General features: G+C 41.9%; 1 protein-coding gene across 1 annotated transcript in view; it reads left to right on the forward strand.

Annotated features, from left to right (window-relative positions):
• Nucleotides 1-10,714: 10,714 nt before the first annotated feature.
• The window catches only part of Liph (lipase H), a 42,669-nt gene continuing 33,645 nt past the window's right edge, over nucleotides 10,715-19,738 (forward strand). Inside the window, exon 1 of the mRNA XM_042668578.1 lies at nucleotides 10,715-10,838. Within this exon, the coding sequence (XP_042524512.1) occupies nucleotides 10,790-10,838 (49 nt within the window). The 5' untranslated portion in view covers nucleotides 10,715-10,789. The remainder of the gene's footprint in view (nucleotides 10,839-19,738) is intronic.

The raw sequence follows: 19,738 nt of genomic DNA on the forward strand, positions 1-19,738 counted from the left end.
TGGTGGTTATTTGGAGGTAAGAATCTCTTAGGCTTTCCTGCCCAGGCTGACTTTGAACTGATCCTCAGATCTCAGCCTCCTGAATAACTAGGATTATAGGTGCTGGGCTTAAGCAAGTGTTCTTTGTCCCTGAGCTATGCCCTCAACCTCCCAATCTTTTCTTCTCATGAAATGATCTTTCTTAAGCAGAAGAGTGGATAACAAACTTTAAAGGTCTATTCACATCTTCTTAAAGTTTACCTTCTGCGTGTAAATTTGTTTTATCAAAGGGTAAGCCCTTAGAATTAATCCTGCCAGCAGTTTCTCAAAAGAACCATCTGGAAATATACCACAGAATACACCTTGAGAGAAGAGAGGCATAACACTTGGAATAACAAGAGTTACAAAGCTGAGAAGACTTAAAAGTAGTGACAGATATAATATACCCAGAACCTCTTGCCCATAGTCCCCTTCAAAGGACTCCCCTCCCCAATAAAGTCAGATGGGTCCTTTCTTCTCAACAACTTAGACAAGTTTCCAACAAAGTGGAAGTTGCCCTTATCTCTACCTCTATCCCCTTTCAGGCTAGTCTTCCAGAACACTGAAGAGCCAGGACCTTGAAGAAGAAAACAAATTGGTATTATTATGGAGAACAGCTTACTTGGGCCTGAGCCTTCAACTCCACTAAGAGTTGGTCTTTGAAGTAGCCAAACCAAGAAGCTCACCAAAAATTGGAGTCAGATTCTTCCAATTTTCATTCAAACAAATCAGAAGACTGTTTTTGAACAGCAACTTATTTTAGGGTCCGGTCATCAAGGTTTAAGATACATCAGAGATAAATCTCACAGCACTCTAGTACAACATCACAGCACAAACCATACTGAAACATTGATTATTCGCTGTACAAAGTTTCAAGACTTTGGGATTACACACAGTTAGTGTGTGTAAGGTCTACACAGGGACACCTCCTTACCTCTAGGCTAAGTTTCTGCCCAGTATCTGTTACCTAGGTAACTGGCAGACCTGGAAGCAGTCACCTTCCCCTCCTGCTAGGTCACATCCTGGGCCACCTCTGGTCACATGCCTCCCCTCTGACCTTAAGAGGGTCCCAGACTCTGAGGTCACATCCAGATCCATTGTGGCCACACCTTTCCCCCACCTGGCCACACCTCTTCCTGTCCCTGGCCTAGATAAGTCCTGGCCCAGGGGTGGGTCACCCCTTCATTTTTCCACCATGCCCAGCCGGGCAGCAGTTCAGTAAATAAACTTCTTTTCCTGTCTGAATAGCGCGTGGTGGTATTCTCTTCATTGGCTACCTCATGAAACCTACCTATTTAATATACCTTCACACACTTGGATCCAAATCCCATGGTCTCATTAGCAAATAACACACAAATGAAGTATGGGAACCCTCATCCTGACACCTTTACACACTGCCCTCCATGTCTTTTCTTTAGAGGGGAGATAGGGTTGAGTAGGGTTAGGCTGGTCAGGCTATCCTTGAAGGGGACAATCTCTGGGAGCTTGTTTGTGAAAGCTTTTGCTTTTCTACCAGTGTCTCACTGGTATGACCAGGTTGTAGGCAGAATGGAGAAGCCTCCATGTTCCTCTTACTCCTTATGGCCTTTGGATTCTCCCATGGCCCACCAGCCAGGAATTCCCCGGTGCAGGAATGACTGTGGCAGAGAATAATCCCATTCTTTGGGCAATTGGCTTTAGCTCTCTGGACTGAATGGCAAACAAACCAAATCTAAGTACACTGAGGGTACTAAAGACATGGAGGGCATGGGGCTGGGAAGGTGGCTCGGTGATAGAGCACTTGCCTTGCATGCCTGAGGCCCTGGGTTCGATTCCTCAGCACCACATAAGCAAAAAGAAAAAAAGCCGGAAGTGGCGCTGTGGCTCAAGTGGTAGAGCGCTAGCCTTGAGCTGAAGAGCTGAGGGACAGCGCCCAGGCCCAGAGTTCAGGCCCCACGACTGGACCCCCCAAAAAAAGACCTCCCACTCCAGTCTATTCTTTAGATTTGCAAAATTTTCCCTTTTGAAGCATTCATCTCTAGACCCTTAAGAGATTATAGCTACCAGCCAGGTGTTGGTAGCTCATGCTACTCAGGAGGCTAAGATCTGAGGATTACGGTTCAAAGCCAGCCTGGGAAGGAAAGTCCGTGAGACTTATCTCGAATAAACCACCAGAAAACCAGAAGTGACACTGTGGCTAAAGTGGTAGAGTGCTCGCCTTGAGCTGAAGAGCTGAGGAACAGTGCCTAGGCCCAAAGTTCAAGCCCCACGATTGGAAAAAAAAAAAAAAAGGGATTATAGATACCCTCGGATGAGGTTTAGTTGGTTTGAGCTTAATGTTCCTAAAATCCAATGTCATGGACTACCCTGAAAATTAATGAACTAACTCTCTACTATTTGAATAAAATATGCCCCCTTAATTCTATGACTTTGATCTTATTCAATCTAATTACAACCTTGGCCTCACAGAGTGAGCTGAGGGCCTCATACTGCCTTCACTCAAGACCTGTATTTTAACACTTAAGCTACACCTCTACTCCCAGCTTTTTTGCTGGGTAATTGGAGATGCTGGATTCCAAGATCCTCAAATCTCAGCCTTTTGACTGTTAGGATCCATCATGACCATCCCAGGGGACCACGTGGAGGCAGCCAGGCACAGGAGAAAGATTATTATAAGGTTTGTTAGAGGGCCATATCTCCCCCAGGGAGAGGGAGCATGTGGCATCTGCCCCTATCCAGGTGAGTAGCTCTGGGCTAGTGGCCTGCACAGGTAGGTCTGGGTCAGAGAGAGGGAGTGGCCTGCTATTTGGTGGGAACTCTAGGGTAGGGAGGAGCTCAGGTTTGGGTGGAGCCGAGGACTGGAAGTGGGGATAAAGACTTAGTAGCTAAGATTACAAGTGTGAGCCATAGGTGCCAGCCAACTTGCCTTCTGAGGGGAGAGAAATGTAGCTCAATGACCACGGTGTTCAACCCAAAGTAAGTGCACTCCTTTTTATCTTAGATTTCCCACAAAACTTTAGTATATTGACTGCAAATGGCTTAGGCTGAATCTTGTGGAGATATAACACCAGACTCTAAAGCCCTGCTTCCTGGTCTATAAAACGAAGTTAATGAAATTGGTTTCTCGGATATGTTGGCTGATCTAATATAGTTAGTGCAGGTGAAGACATGGGCTAGGTCCAGGTACATGTTCATCTTTCTTTTCCTTCTCTCCCTTCTCATATCGAATAAGTAAGTAACTCCGCTGTTTGATATCTTACATTTTCCACAGATCTGCTCCTTCCTGTCATTTAGGGCCCATCATTTGTCACACCACTAGGAGCCATCTCCTTTATACTCTTTCCTTCTTTCTACACTGTTTTTGGTAAGCTCTCTTTCTTTGCTTCTTATTTGTCTTTGGTTGTTGTAAAGGAAAGGTAAAATTATAATGTCATTCCTATTTATGTTTTGTTTTGTTGGTAGCTGGGAGGCTTGTGGCAGAGAAGGACTTGGTGGGCAGAACAGGATGAGCAGAGGGAGGTAGAGGAGGACTTGAGTTTAGGGGACCTCAGACTCCTCACTTTTGTTGGAGAGCTGTTTAAGTGAGTGAGAATATTTAAACTGATGGTTCTGAACTCAGGCTAACGAAGGCCAGCCATTATCTAAAGGCTAGGGAGGCCGATTTCAATAGATAAACAAGTCAATTGTTTTTGGCTGTACATCAGTCAGCCCACGGGTCTTACGGTTAGACAGCAGGCAAACCATTGGGGTGTCTCTGCGAACAATTTAAAGCCCATTTTGGAAAATTTGGCAGGACTATGGGGCCTCAGTTCACTGCTTGTAGGCGTCCCTAAAGCTTTGGGAAGGTGAACAGATCCCAATAATTAGGAGAGGGCGTCCCCAAAGTCCTAATTAAAGGATGTCAGAGGATCAAGCAAGGGTAAAAACTCCTGGAGTCCCTGGGGACCCCGCAGACAGGAAGGGAGGGAGGGCAGGTTCGTGTCGGGCATCTCCACTACGAACTGGGGTTGGTTACCTTGTCCTGAGGGCTTTAGGACATTGGGTGGAGGAGTTGGTTAAATGGCGAAGAGCCTCCTGCCTGGAGATTGTCTCGGGACCTGGTGAGGGAGAGAGAATAGGGGGAGAAGAAGGCCTTTTCTGGGTTTACGCAGGGGGCCAGTAATACCTCAAGCTACAAGGGGTGGCGGTTCACCGCATACACCGCTCATGGAGGCCAAGGCCATGGGGTCTTTCAGGTGGCTCTTTAGCCCCAAGTAAGCTCCAAGGGCTCTGCGCTCCCAATGATGAAAGGCCTTGCAAAGAGAAGGTAAAAGGCTCCATGAGAGGCCGCCAGGAGATGGCAGATGGACCCAGTTACTCCGGGCGCTTTTCCCCTTCTGAGTCTTTCGGCACCACATGTTGGGAAAATGGAGAACGGAAAAGGAATAGGCCGGATTTGAGCCTCAATAGGCAAGGACTGTTGAGTGAAGAACAGGGAGGAGCACAGACCTTCCACGGGTTCGGAGGTCGTACAAAGAGACTGGATTTGGGGGTGAGAATAAAAAATGGGCTGTGGTCTCCTTGGGATCAAGGGCGATGTCCTTGGCCAGGCCTCCAGTGGAATGCTGGGTGTGGGGGCTATTGTCTCCTAGGGGCCAAGGTTGGAATAACCTACTTGTGGACAAGCACTTGAGCACACACCTGGTGCTTTGCTTGACCCTGGGGAAGAAGGTGGGACTCAATCCTTCATCTTTTATCTTTAGATACATAAAAAGATTGGGCCTGGATAGGAGAGGAAGATCCTTCACTCTGTCCTCATACAACTTTTCAGGGTGGGAAAAAAAAAACCTACTAGAGCCTCATGTTTATTCCTGGTACATCATTAATATCATTAAAACAATGCATTATGGAAATGGGCCCATTTGGTTGAAAATACATGACCATAATCTGACACTCAAAACTGCCCATCAAGAAGGGCTTCTCTTCTGGGAGGGACCCTTGAACCCTCTCTTAAACCCAAAACAACCATAAATTGTTCTAGAACACATTCCTTGGGACCTTGGAGCAATCTTTTGTAGGCCTACTTGCATGCTCCTTAGTTTCAGTAAACATACTTTGTCCTTACTACTGGTGTTTTGTTGTTTTTTTTTTGTCGGTTGTGGGGCCTGAACTTTGGACCTGGGTGCTGTCCCTCAGCTCTTCAGCTCAAGGTTAGCCCTCTACCACTTGAGCCACAGTGCCACTTCCGGCTTTTTCCGCTTATGTGGTGCTGAAGAATTGAACCCAGGGCCTCATGCATGCAAGGCAAGCACTCTACCACTGAGCCACCTTCCCAGCCCTACTGGTGTGTTTTGTTCAATTCTTTTTTTTTAATACCTTTTAAATTTTATTTTTAATATTTTTATTGAGTAATTGTTTTCTTAAATTTTTATTGTTATTATAAAGGTAGTGTACAGAGGCTGGCTGGGAATGTGGTTTAGTGGTAGAGTGCTTGCCTAGCATGCATGAAGCCCTGGGTTTGATTCCTCAGCACCACATAAACAGAAAAAGCTGGAAGTGGCACTGTGGCTCAAGTGGTAGAGTGCTAACCTTGAGCAAAAGAAGTTCAGGAACAATGCCCAGGCCCTAAGTTCAAACCTCAGTACTGGCAAAAAAAAAAAAAAAAGGTGATTTACAGAGGAGTTACAGTTACATAAGTCGGGTAAAGAGTACGTTTCTTGGGGGCTGGGAAGGTGGCTCAGTGGTAGAGCGCTTGCCTTGCATGCATGAGGCCCTGGGTTCGATTCCTCAGCACCACATAAGCAAAAAGAAAAAAGCTGGGAGTGGCGCTGTGACTCAAGTGGTAGAGCGCTAGCCTTGAGCTGAAGAGCTGAGGGACAGCGCCCAGGCCCAGAGTTCAGGCCCCATGACCGGACCCAAAAAAAAAAAAAAGAGTACGTGTCTTTTTGCATAATGTCACCCTTTCCCTCACTCTCTTAGATACCTTTTTTTGGGGGGGGAGGAGGGTCCAGGGCTTGAACTCTGGGCTTGGGCGCTGTCCCTCAGCTCTTCAGCTCAAGGCTAGCGCTCTACCACTTGAGCCACAGCGCCACTTCTGGCTTTTTTCTTTTTGCTTATGTGGTGCTGAGGAATGGAACCCAGGGCCTCATGCATGCAAGGCAAGCGCTCTACTACTGAGCCACCTTCCCAGCAAAAAACTTTTATTTTTATTATCGTCAAGTAGTTGTACAACAAATTGATGCATGAATACAGTGTCTCTTGATTGACGTCACTCTTTCATCATTCATCTTCTTCCCTTCCAACCCAATCCCCTCCCCTCAATTTTCTTAATTTCATAGGATATGCATTGAATAGTATGACTGCATTTCCCCTTCCTCTCTTCATTTGTCTATCTCCTTCCTCTAGACTCCTCCCCCAATACCTTTTAAGTACCTGTTTGCTGGTGCTTGTTTTGTTGGCTTTCTAAGGAATTACACCATTTGAATTCTCCCCTGCAAAACTGTACCTCAACTGATACATTTGTGTGCACTTGCATACAACCCTGTATGCATTTAATTGTACATTTACAAATTAGTTCTAACTTCCAAATCTGAGAGAAAACATGTATCTTTTGTCTCTCTAGGCCTGACTTATTTTACTTAACTCAACATCCATTTCTTTGCAAATGACGTAGCATTCTTTTTTATTTGGAACATCAGGAACACTATCAAATTAAAACTACCACCCAATAATACTATAAAGATCATTATCATCATTACTGTAACTGTCTCCTTAAAATAAGGAATGGTGTCCTACTTTTCCTTATTTATTTATTTTAAAGGCGTAGGATAGGAGTCAAGAAATGTACATAAAGGAAAGAATGAAGAAGTGAAACAATCCAGGTGTGGTGGTGTATGCCTGTAATCCCACCTACACAGAAGGCTAAAGTAGGAGGATCAAATATTCAAAGCCATCCTGTGCACCTTAACAAAACTCTGTCAGAAAAATAAAAAAAATGAAAGGTTTAGGAATATAGCTCAATAGTAGAGAGATTGTCTAACATGCATGAATAAAAGAAACGGAGGTAGAGAATGGGATGGTCTCAGGGAAAGTTTACCCTAATTCTCTTGTAGGATATAAATTGAGGAAACAGACTTGTTCTAAAGTTGGACTCCAGGGACAAAGGTATTTAGTGAGTGAGCTACTAGCACAAAGCCTACGGACCAGAATGGGTGGGGCCAGAGGTCACCTTCCTGGTTGTAAAAACCACACCGTCATAAAACCATCTCTTCTCAGCTCCTTTTTATTGCCACACCTGGCTTTTTATGTCCACTCATTTAGAAGCTTTTTGTTGTTGTTGTTGTTGGTCATGGGGCTTGATCTCTGGACTTGGGCACTGTCCCTGTGCTCTTCAACTCAAGGAAAGCACTCTACCACTTGAGCCACAGCGCCACTTCCGGTTTTCTGGTGGACTATTGGAAATGTGTCTCACGGACTTTCATGCCCGGGCTGGATTTGAACTGGGATCCTCAGATCTCAGCCTCCTGAGTAGCTAGGATTACAGGCGTGAGCCACCAGCACCCGGCTTCATTTAGAAGCTTTTCTACCCACTTTCTACTCTGCTCTCTGTGACCGGTGATTTCTAGGTTAAAAAAAAAAAAAAAGGCATTAAAACAACAACAACAAAAACAGGGAGTGGGAGCCAGAACATAAATGAGGGAAATTGTGACATTCTTGAACTATGTTCATTTATCAAGGGCATAGGATTGTGGTAATCTTGAAGCAGATAAACGATTTCCTCAGAATATGTTTAAGAAAGGTTCTTTCAAGTGATTATGAGTTGACCTCTTTTGGGGGGGGGGAGGGTTTAAACATCTTTTATTTTGAAATAATTATTGGGTCACAGAAGTTGCAAAAATAGTACAAGGAGTGTCCCTTAACTTAGCTTCCCCAAATTTTAACGTCTTGCATAACGGGTAGTATACTTTCTTTTTGTTGTTGTTGTTGTTGGTTATGGGGCTTGAACTCTGGGCTCCGTCCCTCAGCTCTTCAGCTCAAGGTTAACATTCTACCATTTGAGCCACAGCACCACTTCTGGTTTTCTGGTGGTTTATTAGAGATAAGAGTTTCATGGGCTTTCCTGTCTAGCCTGGCTTTGAACTGTGATCCTCAGATCTTAGCCTCCTAAGTAGCTAGGATTACAGGTATGAACCACTGGTGCCTGACTTGGTAGTGTACTTCCAAAATAAAAAGAATTTAACATTAGTAAAACCCAAAGACATCGTTTGGATTTTATTAGCATAACATGCTTACATGTATGTATATTATGCATATGTGTGTGTGCATAGTTTATGTAATCTTACTGCTTGTGTAGATATTTACAGCTACCACCACAATTAAGGTACAGAACTCTTCCATTACTAAAGAATCACTTGTGAGGTTATGAACGCAACTCAAAGGTGGAGCCCTTACCTTATATACATAAGGCCACTGATTAGATTTACAACAACAACAACAGCAATAATAACAATAGCACCAACACACACAGGTACACACAACTTTAAGATTCCTTGTATTAAACTTTTTTTAAACAATTGCTTCTTTCTTTATTTATTTATTTAGAGCCTGTCCTGGGGTTTGAACTCAGCTTCTTCTTAGCTTTTTTGCTTTGGTTAGCTGTTCCATTTAAACCACAGTTCCACTTCTGGTTTTTGGTTGTTAATTGGAGATAAGAGTCTCATAGACGTTTCCTCCCTGGGTTTTGAACCCTGATCCTCAGATCTCAGCCTCCTGAGTAGCTAGTTATAGGCATGAGCCACTGACACCTAGCTCTTTGTGTTAATCCTTTACAGTCATATCCATTCTTCAAGACTAAATGCTATTCCCAGTAATGGAAACGAGAAGAGAAAGGCTCTGTCCCTAATTCTGATGCGGTTGTGCCCATCAGAAGAAGAAAAAAGCACACAGCAAGGTGGTCAGTGTAACATGTATGCACTGACCATTAATTGTAGCATGAAGAGAATTCCAAACAGGAATGAGTCTTATTCGTGTGTATGTGTGTGTGTGTGTGTGTGTGTGTGTGTGTGTGTGTGTGTGCGCGCGCGCGCGCGCGCGCGCCAGTACTGGGGCTTGAACTCAGGCCTGGGCACTTTCTCTTAGCTTTTCTGCTTAAGACTGGTACTCTACCACTTGAACCACAGTTTCACTGCTGGCTTTTTGATAATTAATCCTCCCAGGGCTAGTTTCAAACCAAGATCCTCAGATTTCAGCCTTCTCAGTAGCTAGAATTATAGGCACGAGCCATTGACATCTGACTTTGATTCTTATTCTTATTCCTGGTTGTTTCCCTGCTACCTCTCCCCCACCACCAAAAACCTGTTCATTGTTCTGTCTAGATAAACACTTGGCATGGTAGTTAAAACTGATAGGAACTCAACAAATATTTGTCAGGTAAGTACATCGACCAACAGGAAGCAATGTAGTCCATAACAATTCCCTAAAAGTAATGTGAGACAAGTTTTCCTTTGTTTCAGAGGGTGTTTCAAATCACTAAGGTTTAGCCCATGTGGAAATAAAAAAGCTTGGTAAATTATGGATTTGATTTTCCTATTTATATTCCCTTAATCAGTTTCTCCAAACAAAACACAAAACCAAGGTGTGGACCAAAGTCTTTCACCTGAAACATCCTAACTTCAAGGAATCCTTCATTTCTTAATCCCAACCTGAATCCCTCCTATCAACACTGTCAGCCTGCCGTGTGTGTGTGTGTGTGTGTGTGTGTGTGTGTGTGTGTGTGTGTGTGTGTGTGTGTGTGTGTGTGTGTGTGTGTGTGTGGTGGGTGCTGTATATTCTGAGACATGAACTCAGTGTCTTCTGTTGTTGTTTTGTTTGTTGTTGTTTTTCCACAGTGGTTGCTCACAAGTCTCTCAGATTTGTCTGCTTAGGCTGGCTTTGAGCCTCAATCCTCAGATGTGGAGACCTAGGTTTATAGACTAACCTGCCTTCTGAGAGGAGGGGGCATTGTGGTTTTGTGGCCAGGTCGGTAGTCTATCTTGGTAATGGAAGGCCTTACCTTGGTAGTAGGCATGAAACTAAGGATTCAGCTATATTTCCTCATTTAGTCCATTTAACAACCCTTGAGATGTGTGAGAAAGAGGAAGAGAAGGAGGAGGAACAAAAAGAGGGAGGAAGGGAAGGAAGGAAAGTAAGAAGGAAGGAAGGAAGAGGACAAAAAAGAAGAAAAAATAAAATGAAGAAAAATGAAAGAGAAACATGTAACTTGTAAATATAACACAATTAAAAAAATCTGAAGCATAGATATATTTTGCAATTATAATTTGGCATAATGAAATGCTTTTAATAAAAATCTAGTAGTACCTTCTATAAATTAACATAAAAAGTGGTTTTGTAAGCTCAGGCCAACAGAATACTAACTGGATTGTCATTTCATTCACAAGGAGTGGAGGGAAGATCTCAGATCATACTTGATTTCAACACACCCAAGCCAAACAACTAATAAACCGCCCACAAAGAATGAAACTATTTTGAACTCGTCATCCTGCAAATGCAAATTATATTCAGATCTGCATAAAATTGTGTAAGGTAGAAAGTACCAGACCTTGTGTTGAAAAAGGGGAGGAGTCAAGGATTCTGAAGGGGTGGAACCCTGTCTGCAGTGTCCATAGTCCCTCCCTCTGCTTCCTGCTGTCACCACACCTCTGGATTAGAGATCTGAGCTGGCAGTGAGCAAAACCCGACCGAAGTGGAAACTCTCACTCAGGCTCTTCCAAGTATCATCCCCGTGAATGCGACACCTCATCTCTCCAGGCTCCATATGTTGAAGCTATACTTCTTCCTCAGTTTGATGTGTTTGGTGAGATCAGGTAGGTTGTTTATTCCATGATGTCTTAAATGATTAAAACTATGTCAGCCTTGTCATTTCTCAGTCATCAGCCTACTTCCTTCAGTGGACTTTTTAACCTCTATATGGTCACTTTTAAGGAAGAGACATGGGTAACATAAACCTCCTAATACTAAAGAAAAATTGTTCCTAAAAACAAGGGACATTATTTCTTTAAATTAATTTTTCCTCATGCACAAATACTAAATAGGCTGAGGGAAGGGGGGACATTGTCCAAATAAAAATGTACTTATTATTTGACATACGTAACTGTAACTTCTCTGTACATCACCTTTAACGTAACAATTCTTAAAAAGAAAAAATATGCTGAAAAAAACAAAGATAATATTTCTTTCATAGCTAAAATTTCTGTTTCTTTCAACCTCTTTTGAAATGAGTTAATTTTCTGAAAGTTTTAGAATTTATTTTGTGTTAAAGAGGTTTATTTTACACTTTCTACAGAGTGTATACTTAAATTATTCTTATAAAAATGATGTATTCATACACTTAAATTGCTTAGAATAGTGTCTGCCATTGTGATAAAGATCATTCATCATTAAGTAATAGAAATAATGTGAAATAGTTAAGTAAAAAATACTTGACACTTCTCAGCCTTCTTAGGAACTCAGATCTTTCTTACAGAGCTTATGATAATGAAGTGTTTTGAAGGGCAAAGGGAAATACGTTACATATTAAGATCCATAAAAATATTCATAACCTCTGAGCTAGTAAAATCATTTCTGGGAATTTATTTCAAAGAAACAACTTCTTGGAGGCTAGGTATCAAACCAAGGGTTATATACATATTAAGTAAGTACCCAACCATTGAACTACACCCCAAGAAATAAGTGTTAATGGGGACATGGAGAAGTAGAGGTATAGCTAAATGGCAGAGCACCACCCTTAAGCAAAGAGAGTGTGAGGCCCTGAGTTTGAAGCCTCTGTATTGGTACAAAAATAAGAAAGAAAGGAAGGAAGGAAGGAAGGAAGAAAGAAAGAAAGAAAGAAAGAAAGAAAGGAAGGAAGGAAGGAAGGAAGGAAGGAAGGAAGAGAAAGGAAGGAAGGAAGGAAGAAAGAAAGAAAGGAAGGAAGGAAGAGGCTGGGAAGGTAGCTCAGTGGCAGAGTGCTTGCCTTGCATGCATGAGGCCCTGGGTTCGATTCCTCAGCACCACATAAGCATAAAAATAAAAAGCCGGAAGTGGCACTGTGGCTCAAGTGGTAGAGTGCTAGCCTTGAGCTGAAGAGCTGAGGGACAGCACCCAGGCCCAGAGTTCAGGCCCCACTACTGGAACAAAAAAAAAAAAAAAGAAAGAAAGAAAGGAAGGAAGGAAGAAAGGAAGGAAGAAAAAAGCTTCATATGCAGAGATAATAATCTATATTTCTTAAAATAACTTGTGACTAAATAAAATAGAAATGTTCCTACTACAGGAATGGGTCATATCAACTTAGTGGGGTTGTTTTGTTTTCTGTGCTGATCCTGGGGCTTGAACTCAGGGCCTAGGAGCTGTCCCTGAACTTTTTTGCTCAAGGCTAGTGCTTTATCACTTGATCCACAGCTCCATGTGTTGGTTTTTTTTTTTTGTACTTTGTTTTTTGGTTTTGGTTTTTTTGGTGGTTAATTGAAAATAAGTGTCTCACAGACTTTCCTGCCTGATTTGGATTTGAACAGCAATCCTCAGATCTTGGCCTCCTGAGTTGCTAGGATTACAGGCATGAGCCACTGGCACCTGGCCAACTTAATTTTTTTTAAAGTAATCTTTAAAATAAGTTTGATGCTTTGCAAAAAAAAGTAGGATTCAAATTTGTAAATTAGAATTACAGCTGTTAAAACCATGTGGGTATACCCATAAATAAAGTTTAGAAGAAAAATAGAAAAGATTCAATTGTATTAGAATTTCAGGCCTATAGATAAAATATTCTCTCCCCCTGTCTCTCTGTCTGTCTGTCTCTTTCTCTCTCTCTCTTTCTCTGTGGTGCTGGGGATCCAATCCAGGGCCTCTGTATGTTAAGCTACACCTTCAAGTCCTTACTATACAGGTTTGAAATTAATTTCCTAGTAAGTTGAAATTATACTAATGATGACATATTACTGAGAAGTCACTATGTTGAAACACATGCTTATTGTACTTTTTTTTTTTTTGGTCATGGGGCTTGAACTCTGAGCCTGGACGCTGTCCCTGTGCTCTTCAGCTCAAGGCTAGCACTCTACCACTTGAGCCACAGCACCACTTCTGGTATTCTAGTAGTTTACTGGAGAGTCTCATGGACTTTCCTGCACGGGCTGGCTTTAAACCGTGATCCTCAGATCTTAGCCTCCTGAGCAGCTAGGATTATAGGCGTGAGCCACCGGTGCTCGGCTTTATTATACTTTTGAACTTTTAAAAATGAGTATAAATTTATCTGAGCCACTAGCTCATGCCTATAATCCTAGCTGCTCAGGAAGCTGAGATCTAAGGATCACAGTTCCAAGCTAACCCCGGCTGACAAATAGGAGAGACACTTCCAATTACCCAGCAAAAAGCTGGAGATGTGGTTTAAGAGTGCTAGCCTTGAGCAGAAAAAGCCAAGGGAGAGCACAGGCCCTTAGTTCAAGTCCCACTACTGGTACATGTGCACTCAAGCACACACACACTTGCATAAATTAAATAATACCTTAAAGGAATTAGAGCTAATCATAACACAGAAACTTTGTGATGCTTTCTGGATGCTTCCTTCAAGTCTCTTGTTACATATCTGTATTTACAAAGTTAGAATAATGGCAACTTAACTTGTTTGTGACCCACCATTTTACTTAACATCTCATACATGGAGTTTTATTTTAGGTGATTTTAGAAGATAGATTCTAAACAGAGACACACCGCAAAAACAAAAAAACAAATTCTTTTGTAGCTGTGAGCTAACTCTAGACTTTTCAATGTCTACAAAACAATGAAGCTGAAACTTTTGTGTGTGGGAGGTAGGTGGATCATATACTTGTAATAGCAGAAATGATTAGTCACAAATATTTAGGCTTTTTCTTTCTTCTTTGTCTTGCAGAAACAAAATTAGCAAGAATTAAGATGAGAGTCAGAAATCCCAAGAACATTCACTTCAAAGAACTCTGTTTTGCTGTGCTAATCTTTGTGAAGTCATGATAGGAATGTTTGCTATAATCTTTACTAGTGGACACAGAATGGCTAGAGTACTCTAAAGTATATCAGAGTCACCCAGGAGTGGGGAGAGAGATTAAAAATGTAGACTCCATTCTAAAGATCCAGACTCCAAGAGACTGGAGCTAAACACTAGAGTCTACATTGTAAACAAGGCCTCCATGTTTTTCGATTTCAGGTAGCCCAAGGAACACACACTGATAAATGTGGTTCTCAATTAAGTTTTTTGTCATAATTGTTTGTGTGTGTGTGTGTGTGTGTATGTACTTGTGGCTTAAACTTAGGGCCTGGGCACTGTCTCTTACATTTTTCTTTTTCTTTTTTTTTAGTTTTTTTGTGGGGGTGGTCCAGTCGTGGGGCCTGAACTCTGGGCCTGGGTGCTGTCCCTCAGCTCTTCAGCTCAAGGCTAGTGCTCTACCACTTGAGCCACAGTGCCACTTCCAGCTTTTTCTTTATGTGGTGCTGAGGAATCAAACCCAGAGCCTCAGGCATGCAAGGCAAGTGCTCTACCACTGAGCCACCTTCCCAGCCCTTCTCTTAGCTTTTTCGATCAAGGCTGGTACTATATTACTTAGGCAATGGCTCCACTTCTACCTACCTTTTAGCAGTTAATTGGAATAAAAGTCTCATGGAATTTTCTGCCCTATTTGGCTGCCAACCAGAAGGCTTGGATCTCTGCCTCCTGAGTAACAAGGATTATAGGCATGAGCCACCAATGTCTGGCTAGATGGCTCTGTGTGTGTGTGTGTGTGTGTGTGTGTGTGTGTGTGTGTGTCCTAGGACTTGAACACAAGGACTGGGCCCTGAGCTCGTTTGCTTTAGACTAGCACTCTACCACTTGAACCACATTTCTGCTTCAGGCTTTTTGTGGTTAATTAGAGATCTGAGTCTTTTGGACTTTTCCTACCCAAAACTGTGATCTGCATATCTCAGCCTCCTTGGTAGCTAGAATTACAAGTGTGAGCCACTGGCACCCAACAATGTGTTCATGTGTAACAATAAGCTAACTCAGACGTATTGAGCTGTATACTGTGAACCCAGCTTTGCTTACCAACTCATAAAATCTTAGATCTTTCTTTTGTTCACATCCACAGTGGCCACATCAAAGGGTCAGTTCACTTACAATTCTATCTTTTCACAGACACCCCTTTGCATGTAAGTGAAGAGCTTCCTCTCTTTGAAGAGATTTTCCCCTTAGTCAGAAATGTGAAACATTAAACTAGGTCCTCCTAAAGAAAATATAAGCTAGAAAGCCAGATAGGAGTGTGACTGAGACAGCACGAGCAATTGTCTTTAGTTCCAGGTCTGTGTGGCTTATAAAAAGAAGACTCAGAGCAAAAGAATGCTCTGGAACTTTCCTCAGAAAGGGGGTAGGGCTGATAGACTTGTCTCACACTTTGGTCTTCCTATGTTCTTGCCTCTTCCTCTTTTCCTCCCTACCTTTTCCTTTCCTTCTCTCTCTCTCTCTTTCTCTCTCTCTCTCTCTCCCTCTCCCCTCCCCTCTTTCCGCCACCCACCCCTCCGCCCCCTGTCTTTGCTGGGAATCAAAAATTCAGGACGTAACACATGCTAGACTAGTACTGTACCATGGAGTTATGTCTATGGCCCAGAATCACACTTTTCCATTTGACTGGAATTCATACTTATTTGGTATGGTATTTTGTTTATGGAAGAAACAGTTATCTATCCAACCCAAGTTTCTCCAGCAAAGATAAAACAAAAGTAAGACACCTGTGGAGACAGTGGGCTTGTTTAGCTTGAGTTAAAGCCCCAGTAAAAGCAAAAAAAACAAAACCTTAAAAACACACACACACATAAAAACAAAAATCCACAAACAACAACAGCAACAAAACTTTGATATGATTACAGTCTCTAAGTTCAAGCCCCAAGTACATACATACTTACAAAAAGACTTAATTGAGAACCACATTTATCAGTGTGTGTTCCTTGAGCTACCTGAAATTGAAAAACATGGAGGCCTTGCTTACAATGTAGATTCTAGTGGTAGAGAGTGGTCTAGCAACCTCACCTTCAGATGGAAAACTAGGATCCTTGTTCTATCTTGACGGCAAAAGTAAAAACCAGGATCCAGACCTAGTGAGTATAGGGAATTATCGAAGTTTTGTTGTTGTTTTGAGGTTTTTGTTTTTATGTGTGTGGGTTTTTTATTTTTTGTTTTGTTTTTTGCTTTTACTGGGTTTTAACTCAGAGCCTCAATAGAGAACTCAGAGCTTTAAGATCTTGCTTGACTTTTTCACTCATAGCTGGTGCTCTACTATTTGAGCCAAGCTTCCAGTCTGGCATTTTGCTGGTTAATTGAAGATAAGATTCTTTTGAAATTTCTTGCCCAGGATCACTCCAAGGTTTTAGCCTCCTGAGTAGCTAGGATTACAGGTGTGAGCTATTGGCTCCTGGCTGGAAGCTTTTGCTTTGTTTCATTTTGTCTTTTTTTTTTTTTTTTTTTTGGGGGTCATGGGGCCTGAACTCTGGGCCTGGGCACTGTCCCTCAGCTCTTCAGCTCAAGGCTTGAGCCACTTGAGCCACAGCACCACTTCTGGCTTTTTCTGCTTATGTGGTGCTGAGGAATTGAACCCAGAACCTCATGCATGCAAGGCAAGCACTCTACCACTGAGCCATCTTCCCAGCCCTCATTTTGTCTTTTTGAGATGGGTTCTCTCAATGTGTGCAGGCTGGCCTAAACTCCTGGGATCAAATTATCCCTTTTTGTCTGTCTCCCAAGTAGGCACTGACACCACCTGGTTTTTTTTTTTAACAGCTTTATTGAAGCATAATTCATTTACTTTATTATTCATTAACTTAAAGTGTGCAACTATGGCTAAGGGTACAGTTCAGTGGCATAGTGCTTGCCTAGCACTGGAAAAAGAAATTCACAATTAAAAGAAAGAACTCAGTTCTCTTTGTTTATAATACTCATTTTTGTCCTGCTCAGATCTTAATATCCACTAGTCTATTTTCTGTCTCTAGAGATTTCATTATTCTGGATATTTCATAAGAATGAAACTGTAATACATTGTTATTTGTGACTGGCTTTTTTATATTATTATTACTATTATTAGCTCTGTGTGTGTGTGTTTGTGGTGTACTGTTACGAGGGTTTGGACTCAGGCCCTCATGCTCTCATTTAGATGGTTTTTTGGTATCTTAAACATCAAGGATTATTGAATTGTCCAACTCATTTATGGTCATGTATTATTCAGCATCTTTTTTTTTTTTTTAATTTTTTTGGGGGTCTGGTCGTGGGGCCTGAACTAATTCTGGGCCTGGGCACTATCCCTCAGCTCTTCAGCTCAAGGCTAGCGCTGTACCACTTGAGCCACAGTGCCACTTCCAGCTTTTTTCTTTTTGCTTATGTGGTGCTGAGGGTCTCATGCATGCAAGGCAAGCGCTCTACCACTGAGCCACTTTCCCAGCCTCCTTATTCAGCATCTTCTTAACAGGCTACTTTGAGCAAAACTCTGTTTTGGTTTTTGTTTTTGCTTTCATACAGAGGTGACAGAGGGGATAGAATAACATGGACTAACAAGCTAGGGTTCCCGGGCCAGAAGGACAGGAAAACTCAATCTGGTACCTAGTCTCACTAGATTTTTTGCTCAAGGCTGGAAGCAATGCTTGAGCCATGCTCCCACTTCTGGGTTTTGCTGGTTAATAGGAAATAAGAGTTTCACATATTTGTCTGTCCTGGGATGGCTTCAAATCACAATTCTCAGATCTCAACCTCTTGAGTAGTTAAGATTATAGGCATGAGCCTATAACCTGACATTTCTTTCATTTATAATGGTTTCAAAATTATCTTTTCTTAGTGTAGCTTAAGAGATTCATCTTGTTGCAGCATGTGGAATCATCTTTGTTAACTATATAACTAACAGTGTGTGTGTGTGTGTGTGTGTGTGTGTGTGTGTGTGTGTGTGGTACTGAGTCTTGAAATCAGGGTCTTGAGTTTGTATGTCTTGCTTGCTTGACTGCTGCTCTACCACTTGAGCCACACCTACAGTCTGGCTTTTTGCTGGTTCATTGGAGATGGAGTCTTGAGGACTGCTCAGGCTGGCTTCTGCCATCAATCTTCTGAATCTCAACTTCCTAAGTAGCTAGGATTACAGGCATGAGCCACTATACTAAAGGACATTTATCTAGGGGAAAAATGCTTGACATAATCTCTGGGGAATGAAAAACCCATCTAGCCTTTCATTTTAGCTTGAAAAAAATGGTATTCTAGTAATTTTTAAACTTTACTCGTGAGAGAAAATATCAAACTCAGGTCTCAGACTCCTGGTTCTATGCTAAACAAGGAGAAACACTGTCACTGTATGTTGGCCCACAGAGTTTAGGTATCTTTAGTTAAGGAAATGTAAATGACAGAAGGAAAGGAATTCATATTTATTGAGCATTTATTTTAACTTTAATTAACTAATAATTGCCCATCCTGGGGTTTGAACTGAGGGCCTGGGCACTGTCCCCGAGCCTCTTTCCTGTGCTCAAGGCTAGTGTTCTACCACTTGAGCCACAGCACCACTTCCAGCTTTTTCTTTGTAGTTTATTGGAGATAAGAGTTTCATAGATTTTTCTGCCTTGTGAATAACTATGATATAGGTGTGAGCCACTGGTGTCTAGCTTGAGTATCTATTTTATAATCAATCCCATGCCAAGTGATTTGCTTACAGGATTTCATCACAATCCTATGAGGTAAATTCTATCATGCCAGTCTATCATCAACATCATCCAATAATTCCAGTTTTATTTTATTGAGCACTCACTTTGTCCCAGAAAGCATTCTGGATGCCTTATAGGCATTATCTCTGATACAACAATTCCGAAAGCAGAGCCAGGATGAGGGGGAGGTCAATGAGGAAAGTGGCATTCACCAGGTACAAAATCTGAGAAGAAGAAAGGTACCAAAACTCAAGAGTCCAGATAAAGGATGTTTTAAGGCAATATTTTTTAAAATGAAATAAATTCAAATTCAAATTAATTCATAATGAACAAAATGTTGATAAGATGCACTAATTTTTGTTTTATCATCTATGTTATTGTACAATGGGAGAAGGCATTTCCTTTTCTTTTTTTTTTTGTCAGTTGTGGGTCTTGAACTCTGGGCCTGGGCTCATGTCCCTGAGCTCTTCAGCTCAAGGCTAGTACTCTACCACTTGAGCCACTGCACCACTTCTGGTTTTCTGGTGGGGAACTGGAGATAAGAGTCTCACAGACGTTCCTGCCCATGCTAGCTTTGAACTGTGCTCCTCAGATCTCAGCCTCCTGAGAGGCAGAAGCCACTGGTACTCATCATAAAGGCATTTCTACTCAGCCACTGTTCCTTGTTTTTGGGCATAGGACTAGGCCTTGCTAGGCAGCTTATGAGAGTTGACAATGGTTTGTGAACAGACTGAATGACACATAGTTATGGTTTTGTTGTAGAGCTTTTATGAACTTTTCCCAGTTGGTTCAAAATACAAGTTTGTTTTGTTTGTGGTACTGGAGCTTGAACCTGGAGTTCATATATGCTAAGAAAATGCTTTATCACCAAACCCCATCCCTATCCTCTTAGAAGATATTTTGATAACATTTGGTTGCATGTATTTTGTTTGTTTTTGCTCCAAGTTCAATATGGTTCTGTGTATCACACTGCCTGACAAATTAGCATTATTATGATTATTTGACAAATGCAAAAATGAGGTCCAAAGATTTTAGCTGATGAATTACTAGGGCTCACAAAGCAAGT

The sequence above is a fragment of the Dipodomys spectabilis genome, unplaced genomic scaffold, assembly GCF_019054845.1.
Source record: "Dipodomys spectabilis isolate Male_0828 unplaced genomic scaffold, ASM1905484v1 ptg000017l, whole genome shotgun sequence".
Lineage (NCBI taxonomy): Eukaryota > Metazoa > Chordata > Mammalia > Rodentia > Heteromyidae > Dipodomys > Dipodomys spectabilis.